The sequence below is a fragment of the Amaranthus tricolor genome, chromosome 1 (assembly GCF_026212465.1).
Source record: "Amaranthus tricolor cultivar Red isolate AtriRed21 chromosome 1, ASM2621246v1, whole genome shotgun sequence".
NCBI lineage: Eukaryota > Viridiplantae > Streptophyta > Magnoliopsida > Caryophyllales > Amaranthaceae > Amaranthus > Amaranthus tricolor.
Genome location: NC_080047.1, coordinates 21,400,859 through 21,410,658, shown reverse-complemented (window position 1 = coordinate 21,410,658; position 9,800 = coordinate 21,400,859). Strand labels below are relative to the sequence as shown.

The 9,800-nt window shown below is 33.8% G+C and overlaps 1 protein-coding gene and 1 non-coding gene across 3 annotated transcripts in view; both read left to right on the top strand.

The window, feature by feature from the left end:
* The first annotated feature begins 246 nt into the window (after positions 1-246).
* Positions 247-337, top strand: TRNAY-GUA (transfer RNA tyrosine (anticodon GUA)). Its single transcript is given in 2 exon segments — positions 247-283; positions 302-337. It is a non-coding gene; the product is annotated as a tRNA-Tyr (tRNA).
* LOC130822306 (actin-related protein 2/3 complex subunit 4) overlaps positions 247-9,800 on the top strand; it is an 11,036-nt gene continuing 1,482 nt past the window's right edge. The window contains exons 1-8 of one of the 2 annotated variants that reach the window (XM_057687651.1): positions 247-539; positions 1,308-1,373; positions 1,487-1,539; positions 1,776-1,803; positions 2,908-2,982; positions 3,075-3,179; positions 3,612-3,701; positions 7,981-9,800. The exon at positions 7,981-9,800 is cut by the window's right edge and continues 1,482 nt beyond it. In XM_057687651.1, coding sequence (XP_057543634.1) covers positions 537-539; positions 1,308-1,373; positions 1,487-1,539; positions 1,776-1,803; positions 2,908-2,982; positions 3,075-3,179; positions 3,612-3,701; positions 7,981-8,034 — 474 coding nt within the window. In that variant the 5' untranslated portion in view covers positions 247-536 and the 3' untranslated portion in view covers positions 8,035-9,800. The remainder of the gene's footprint in view (positions 540-1,307; positions 1,374-1,486; positions 1,540-1,775; positions 1,804-2,907; positions 2,983-3,074; positions 3,180-3,611; positions 3,702-7,980) is intronic. The other variant, XM_057687650.1, reaches the window with a different exon arrangement.

Here is a 9,800-nt window from a genome sequence, read left to right as displayed (position 1 = left end):
AGAAACCAAAATCGGAACTGAAACCAACCTAACCTGGACTGTAGCCATTACAACATATATCAAGGTGAATGATTCAAACTAAAATGAAAAAAGATACAAATTGAGAGGGACATAAAAAGTGTTTTATATTTAACAAGTATTTCTTAGTACCAAATTCTTAATTATTAAAACTGAAAGTACTATTATAACATAAGCAAAATGGTGATTATTAAGATTATAATATAATTTGATGAAAAATACAAGCATCCGACCTTAGCTCAGTTGGTAGAGCGGAGGACTGTAGTAGGCTAAGCTTTCAGCTATCCTTAGGTCGCTGGTTCGAATCCGGCAGGTCGGATTGTATTTTTCGTTTTCACTTTTTGCTCCATTTTTTCACAATCCTTCGTTCTCTCAAAACACTTCAAAAACAATCTTTCGCTGCCCACTTTTCCAGGAGAATTCCGTCTAACATTACCCGGCCAAAGCTCTAATTCAATACTTATTTTTGTGGGCATAACTTTCCGGATCTAAACCCTTTATCAAAATCTCATTTTTCTATGGTATGTTTCCTTTAATTTCCTAACCGTATTCAAAATTCTGATCTTTATATGGGTTTTGTATTTCCTATAAGTATTATTTCGTCATTGTTGTTTTGAACAAAAAAAAAGTTAAGGTAATTGTTCTTTTCATTTATATCGCATGGTATTTGTTTTGATAATTTATTATTTTTATATATGGTTGTTGTAGATTGAAGACAATTATTTATTTGACAAAGTCCTCTTTTCAACCTGTAATATATTAATTCTTTAAAATAGAGTATAACGAAACCAAAGTGTAATATGATGTTTCAGATCATTATTCCAAACCCAAAACTTTTTGATTGTCATACAATTGGTTTTTTTTTTTGGTTAAAATTTGAAGATGTCTGCTGCAATGCAAAGAGTAAGTATGAAGTGATACATATTTTGTTTTCCTTTTTGATTGTGGTGTTGTGGCACCAAATTTTGAGTAGTCAACATTTATGATAGTTATGAGCTTTCTATTAGTTTAAGTGATTAGATCTAAATCTTACCGTCAGCAATATGTTGTTTTTTGTTGGGATTTGAATGGTTATGCTTGCATTTATTCGAATTTTAGGTTTCGTAAAGTTTTTGAGAATTGTTGAGAAGTCAATAGAAGAGCTTCATGTTGCAATAAAGTACAAAAATGTTCCACATTGCAGAGCATATCTTGAATTTATTCCATTATAAGTTCTAAGTTGCTTGTTTCTCAACATTTTTGGATTGCAGTATAATGGTAATCTTAATATAGTTTTGTTGAATGGGCAGGCGAACACAATGCGGCTCTATTTGACTTGCATAAGGAACACCTTGGAGGCTGCAATGTGTTTACAGGTGTGTCCATATTCCTCTTTCTCTCTTTATTGATGTCTAGTTTGATTTGCCTTCAATTTCCCTACCATTAGCATTATGAGTATTAACTATCTTGTGGTGGGCTTGTTTTGCAGAATTTCCCTTGTCAAGAAGTGGAGAGACATAATAAACCAGAAGTTGAAATGAAGTAAGTTAACAATCGCAAAAATACTATATGAGAAAATTCTTTACTTTGGAATTTCATAGGTTTTTGAATTAGATTTCTCATCATGTTCATCTTGGTTATTTTGCAAGCTTAAGTGACCGCACTCATTAGACTATATTAGAAAATGATCTGTAATATCTTCTTAAGATGTTGGTTTATTGTGCCTGCCACCTATGGAGTTGCATTTTGGTTCTTATCTATTTGATGTGCTTTTTCAGGACAAGCCCTGAGCTTCTGCTAAATCCTGTAAGAAGATTCTGTACATTCTGTAAGACAACATTTTCTTTGGTTAATGCCCCTTGTGTCAATTGGAATAGCTTTTCTTCAGAACGGATTTTAGTTGTGTTCCCAAAATGCATCTGCTTGGTTCTTATAGCAGTTTTAGATGCACTATTAGGTCTTTTTTTTGTCCCACTAGCTGCTGGAGCTACCAAAGTTGGTGCTTTCTAATGGTATATGTATAGTTGGAGCAAGTATTACTTCCTCAATCCCATGACAATTGCAGCAAGTACAATATTGGTGTTTTTTAAGAAGTATGGTAAAAATGTATACTTTATGGGGAAGTGAGAAACATGCGAGGATGGAATGAATAGAGAAGTTAAATGTGTCAATGAGAGTTAAAGAAAGTGTGGGTCATACCCAAAAATATGATTGTAACAAAATCTGTGGGGCAAATTAAAAATGAAATTATTGCAATCCTATGGGGCATAGGGTGTATAGTTCATGTTTTCTTCAGTAGGTCTCTTGTTAGAATCAATACCAGGAACATCAATTGGTGAGGAACATTATGTGACGTAATGTGACATATCTTGGAGCTTACACAAGATGCTCTATGAAAACAAGAAATTGTTTTTTTTTGGATTGTGAAGTCGGATTTGTACTATCTCTTTGACTACTTTACATTAGATACAAATTTTTTAATGATGTAAACCATAGAGTAAGGCCGCATCGCATCGGCCGCACTGTAAAGGTTTTCAAAATAAACAAACCGATATTCCCTGCATTGTCAAGGTGTAAAAAAACCGCGCTTAGGGCCGTATAAATGAATATCTTCTGGTTTCGACCAATGTTATGGCCTTACGATAACTGCATCACCGTTCTGTTACCGCATCACCATTTCATTATCACAACTGCAACCGTTGGAACATTTTTTTTAGCAGCTCCTCCAATTTATAACAGACAATGAGCCATGGGTGACAGTCAACCATTGTCTACATTCATTTTCATCTTTGGTCGTAACCTCTAAACATAGGAGTTGATACTGGTGTATATAGTCTGTGCCAATCTTTTTGTTCACTCACTCTTTACACTCACCTTCTATATAATCTTGTCCTGTAAATGTTTTTGCAGGTTTTAATATGTAGAAATGAGGCTGAAAAGTGCTTGATAGAAACGTCAATAAATTCTTTGAGAATTAGCCTCAAGGTACAGCTATGTATTCTTACTTGTTATGCCTTATAGTTAACTAGACATAACTCTCTCATATGTATTTAATCTTAATGTATGTTGTTTTGTAGGTAAAACAAGCCGATGAACTTGAGAATATACTAGCGAAGAAGTTTCTGAGGTTTTTGTCAATGAGGGCTGAAGCATTTCAGGTTCTGAGGAGAAAACCTGTACAGGTATAATGTTCATGCTCATATTCAGTCAACTTTTTGATAAGACAAACAAACTGGTATTTTCTTGCTAAATGATGTGTTGGCAAAGCCAGGGCTTTAGGTGAAAAGGGGCCATAAATTTTTATATCAACCCTACAAAACGATTTTTTTAGTTGATGCTAAAAAATTCACTATTTGATTAGTGTCGTTATGATGACAGCAAGATCAATGAAGATTGTGACTTTAACATAAAATTTAAACGATTTGTATCCTAAATTCTTCTATATACTACATTTTCACTGTTTTTTTAAACTGGGCTGTGGCCAGTCTTCACCCCAAGTACAGCTTTGCCACTGCCACTGCCACTGCCACTGCCACAGAGTATGCCAGTGATAATTATCTTTTACTGTGCACACTGAGGCTTGACGATATACATCTGCTTGATTCACTTTTCAGGGATACGATATTAGCTTTCTCATCACCAACTTTCATTGCGAGGAGATGCAGAAACAAAGACTTATAGATTTTATTGTGCAGTTTATGGAGGTAAGACTTATACTCTTAATCCTCATGTTTTTTAGCATATTATGATTAGTTTGAATATCTCTACCAGGTTTGATGTTGTTACTATGTATTTATACTTGCCTTGCATTTTCCTTTTATTTATGGATTGCCTTTTGAATTCCCAAGATCAAGCAATCAAGAAAAGAAAGAAAAATTGGAACCTTTAAAAGAAGTGGGTGGTTTATTTTGTATTTCTGGAAATTTATAAATTGTACACATAAATAGCCTAATGGTGCTCCCCCTCAAACAGGTAACATATGTAAATTTAACCAAAATTCTTTAAAACTTATCTATCGGACAAAAGGCCTAGTTCATGATGATACCTAAAGAGTTTACCTTTTCTCATAATACATTACATGAAACAGAAACTTCTGTAAAGACACGCGAGTCATGCTCCATTCTATTTAATCCGCTTCAAAGCAGTAGCTGTTTCAATTTAAGATTTGAACACCTGCAGCTCTACAAAAAGAATCTGCCTTTGTCCATGTGATAGGCTGCTTCTTCTTAATATATTAACCCTCTCCCAAATGCCCTTTTGTTTTTACAGAAGTTAGAAGACTTGTGCATCTAATTGAACAATGATAAAATACGAATCACTGAATCTAATGTGATTATTAGCATCTGTTTCTGCTCATTTTCTGTATATACTCTGCTAATTATCTAAAATACGTTGTTCATTTCGAAATAATATTCATTGTCTGATTTTTCTGACAATTCTTGCAAATTTTGTCTATGGTTTCCTATCTTTAGATAATTGTGAAACGATATCCCAATGATGATATTATCATTCGATAATAACTTCCACAACTTGGGGTTTGTTGATGAGTTTTGACCAATAATGTTATAGTTCTAATGCACTTTCAATGTTATATCTAATTAGACATTTCTTATGAACTGTGTTCGCCATAAGGTATGACTAAACACATGAAGTTAATGATTAACATATACTTCACAAGGAAGTCTATGTTAAATAGGATATCATTAATCTTTTCTTACACGAATTTTAAACTGCCAAGAGATGATAAAAAGAGTTTCTCTGTTTGTGGGGGCGTCACTTGCTGTAATTGTTTAATACAAATCTTTTAAAGCCAAAAATACTGGATTATTATATGTCAATATGTTTGAGTCAGAGAGTGAAAGGGAAAAAGTAAGAGCTGCATGCCACACCGACCTTAATACTTTATTGAACTAAGAATTGTAGGGGTTTGAGAATCAGGTCTTGTCTCTGTTGGAGCCACTTTCCCAAAAAGGAACCTCCCCTTCCCTTAGTCTACCATGTGACCCAAAAAGTAGAAAGGGTCTCTAAGTGCCCAGCATTCGGTAGCGGCAATCACTTTGTTCAAATCTATCAAGATTTTCTGTTGATACCATTTGACAAAGTTAAATTAAACTGAAATTTCGATTGTACATTTGGCAGTGTGTGAACTGTGAGTAGACTTTTAGGCTTTGTTATGCTCTTTTCCACAAAAAGTTTCTGAAAATAACTTATTTTGATTAGTGCTGAACTTAAAATGAGCGAGAATGTGTGCTTTACTCAACGTACTAGCACTGAAAATTGTAGGATAGTAGAACACCAATACAAGAATAAGTTGTACAATGGTGAGCATAAAAATAATGTCAAGAATGAAGAATTAAGCCACAAAATTGATCATGAACTCGCATGTATTCAAAGTGATGGTATTGAGATTAATTGTTATCACTTGAATCAAAAAAATACTAGTACTTTAAGGATAGAGTTAGATGAGTTGGTAAAAGTACGTGTGTTCCATACTTGAAGTTGCGTGTTCTAATCCACGCTTAATCCCACTATTTTTATTGGGCCTCCAGTTAATGTAGCTGTTCTCACTTTCCTTGATTTCTCTGTTTTCTTAATTGTTTTTCTTTGTTTTTCTTTTTTTTTTTGTTGCAAATGGTTGCAATAAGTGTTAGCTGAAGTTTGATTGGATACGATATCATCAATTTTGGAGTTTCAAAAACATGGAAGCTTAGGTTTAATTTTATTTTTTACCAAAAAATAAAATGAGTAAATTTAGGTAAGAAAAGAAAATCACTAAAAATAAAAGATAAGAAAAAAATAGAAATGAAAAGGGCTTGGTATTATATACAATTAGAATAATAACATTAAGGGAATGTAGTTTCGTAAACATAGTTTAGGAAACAAAGGTTCTAAAATGGGATTCAGTGGAAAGTTTCCGGTTTCTGTTAATTATGGGCATGGTTATTGATAATCATAACTAATAGTCCATATTATAGACTTTTATGTAATGGAATGCTAATTACAATTAGATATAGTACCTTTTTTTTTTTAAATGCATTTAATGATTTGACACTGGAAAGCTATTTGCTAGATTGACATGTGAAAGTTACTCCCTCTATCTTAAAATTACACAAATCCATTTAATAAGTCGGTATGAAATTGTTTTCTCCCGTGTTTTTGCTGATTAAAGCAATTATGGTAGCTGATATTGGTGTTTGTGATTATTCCAGCAGCAATACTGAAATTAGTGTTTGGTAATTTACGCTTAAAATAGTAAAATAGACGAAGTACTAATTCGAGATAGTATGAGATTCAAGTTTATTTTGAATATTCCTTGAACTCATTCTAGGAACTTTTTATGTTACAATATTTCCCCCACAGTGCTTATGGGTTATAAAATGTAGAAAATTATAGTGAGAATAAAAATCAAGAACACAGTGATTTTAAGCATTGAACAAGTTGTACGGTAGAAGAATGATTAGAGAACTTAGAAATACAAAATATTTCTGATAGTTGATGGAAAATGATAAGAATTTGGGAGTTTTGATCTTATGGATGTCATAGAAAAATCAGAGGAAATGATATGTCTGAATTCATATCAATTCTCTTATTTATAGATAAGAAGAATCAATTCATCAACTTGTTTCATTTGATGAATGCGTTGATTGATTCAAACATCTCATTACTTAGGAAAAATGTGCCTTTATATTATAATTAATCATCCAAGATGAATAATCATTCATGAACTATCATCAAAACAAAGCAAGAAATCGCGAAATAGTAGTCTGTTGCACCTTGTGCATTTGGTCGCATCTTGTGAACCAGATTGTTGCACCTTGCGACTGACTTCTGCTCAAAATCATTTTTTGTATAGTTCTCGCACTTGACGTATATATGCTCACCTTGCGACTACATTGTTTTCCATGTTGTATGCAATATTTGACATTTAATTTATGCTTCCATATTAACTCTTGGATACACTAAATATTATCTTTTAACATTTTTTATGTAGTGTAGATGATTAGTTTGATTGTTCAATTGTGATTAGTGACATTATATACCACTTTCAAAATATGAACACTCAGTGTGGACATTTATCTTAATCAAACGTTGTTGAATGTAATTTTTTCAATTTAAATTATCGATACCACTTGGGTTTTTTCTTGATCTGCCCATGCATGAACTTGATGTTGTAAGAACTTATATACGAGCAATGTGAACTTTTGAAGAATAATTTTGGTAACTTGATACAAATACAAGGCTCATAAAACACATTAAGTGTTAATCCCTCCAATGTGCCTGGACTGGAGTATGTTGTAAAATACATTTGTGTTATAGGATGAACAGTTGTTTGGTGTAAGGGTATTCAGAAAGGTAGGAAGGATATAAGAATCTCTTTTTGGGTTTGAGAAACCAGAGAAGTTGATTTCTTTTCTATGTTCTTGTGTGAATATTTGTGTTTTGTTTGCCAATGGTTCAACTTTGTTTATGTATATGGGTATGATTCGTACTAATTCATTATTTTCAAGTGTCACAACTTCTGCTTTTCACAATCTATTCAAAGTAGACATTCATGGTAAAAACCGCTCAAGAAAATGCACAAAAAACCTGAAAACCCGTCAGTTAACTGGATGATGACCAGTAGATGACTTACTGCCCTTTTCAGTTGTAGCCCAAGCAACCGGTTTCGTTGCTACTGCCCCTCTTGTCAAGCTAATCCAAATTCTGACCACAACCACTAATGACCTAACGGTGGCCACCAATTACCTGTCGATGGCGCTGTGACCCTTTGAATTCGTCAAACTTTTGTTTTGTATTCCTTATGTCGTGTACAGTGTCTAACAGACTAGACTTTCATTGAAATGTTTTGGACATAGACCAAGTATTCCAATTTCCGAAAAAAAAAATTACTCTAGTTCAAGAGAACAAATCCTTAATACCAAATGTGCTCATGCGCAGTTTGTTGTTTACTTTGGAATCCGGCGTGCTAATTGATTTCTTTAGTTGTACTTTTTGTTTGAAATTGGCAGGATATCGATAAGGAGATCAGTGAGTTGAAAATGTCAGTAAATACTCGGGGCAGGCTAGTTGCTACAGAATTTCTTAAGCAATTTGTATGATGAATTTGAAGGTGGATGTTGGCAGATTTACGACAAAATGAAACAATTAGAGGCACAGGAAGATGGTAACCGTAGTTTGTTGTATAATGTCTCGGTTTTCCACTTTTGTATTTTGCCTAGCGTGCTTCTGTTTCTTTTGATATTCCGATGTTTGTGATTGTTGCACACTTTCACGATTCGACCTCGTAGAGAACACATTCAATTCATATTCTGTCATACGTATACATTCTGCATTATGATTATGTCCGTGGTCAATCTATGAACACATTCACTTCATATTCTGTCATACGTATACATTCTAAAGGGATGCTGAAAGCTTTAAATTTTTTGCATGTCCCTAACTGATGACCAATTTCTACCTTTAGTTTGTAACTACATTAGAATTATTTCGACACTTCTTGCTACCTTTGATTGTTTGGACTTCCTTAGCTTGTTTCACATGCATGCCATACTTTTCTTACACTATTACTACTTGGCTAATAAAGAACTCTTATTACAACTATTTCTAAATAAGAGATTATTATATTATGAAAAAATTACATAATGTATACTATCTTTTGCAAAAAAAACAACCTATTCTAATATTTTTACAAAAACTTACCTTATATGACATAAACATTTGCAAAATACTACCACTTAATGGATTCCGTTAGTTGACTGTTAAGTGCAGGTTTTACTAATCACGTTTTTGGCATGTGATACCACTTATTGAACCTTATGTAACGATTTCTAAGGTGGTAATAAGACCTGCTCTGTTATATGGAAGCGAATGTTGGCCTGCAAAGAAGATTTTTGAACATAAGATGGAAGTTACTCAAATGCGTATGCTGAGGTGGATGTGTGAGCACACATTGCTAGATCGAATTAGAAACCAAGAGTTTAGGGACAAACTAGGGGTAGCCTCTATTTTTGGAAAAATGTGCGAAAATAAATTGAGGTGTTTTGGACATGTGCAGAGAAAGACTTTCACCACCCCTGTGAAGAGGGTAGAAAACATTATAGTAGAGGGTATGAGGAGTCGAGGAAGACCCAAGAGAACTTGGGATGAGCAAATAAAAGTTGACATACATGAGTTAAACCTCTCTGAGGGTCTGACTAGAGATAGGGGTAGTTGGAGGCGCTATATTCATGTTTTAGACTACTGATGTCCTCGTAGTTTACTTTTTGGTGTTCTTGTCTTCTTGTTTCTCTTGTTTCTTATTATTAGTTTTTGTTTTTTGTTTTTTGTAGTTAGTTCTTCTTATTTACTCTATGTATATGCTTTTAATCTATCTTTCCCGTATAGCTACGTCTTCTTCTCTTTTTCTTCTTCTTTCTTCTTCTTCTTCCTTCTTTTTTCTCGAGTCGGGGGACTTCTTTGGCCTCGCTCTCCTTTATGGGTATGAGTTGCTGCCGTCCTTCCCTCACCAGACCCTGTCCATAGTCTTTCTATGAGCGGGATACACTGGGTAGGATGACGATGATGATGTAACGATTTCTCGTGTCTCTCTCTCCCATGCTTATATCCCTCCACACTTGTTCTTCCTCACTATTCATGGAATAAGTCTGCTTGCAACATTTCAATCAAAACTCTCGAATTAGCATTTAATCTTCAATCTATCAGTAAGTTAATTCATCTCATTTATTGCATTACACAAACATCTATTTTTTTTCTCTCTCTACTGCAATTTCCTTTGCATAGTTTTGTTCTTGAAGCGCCCAACT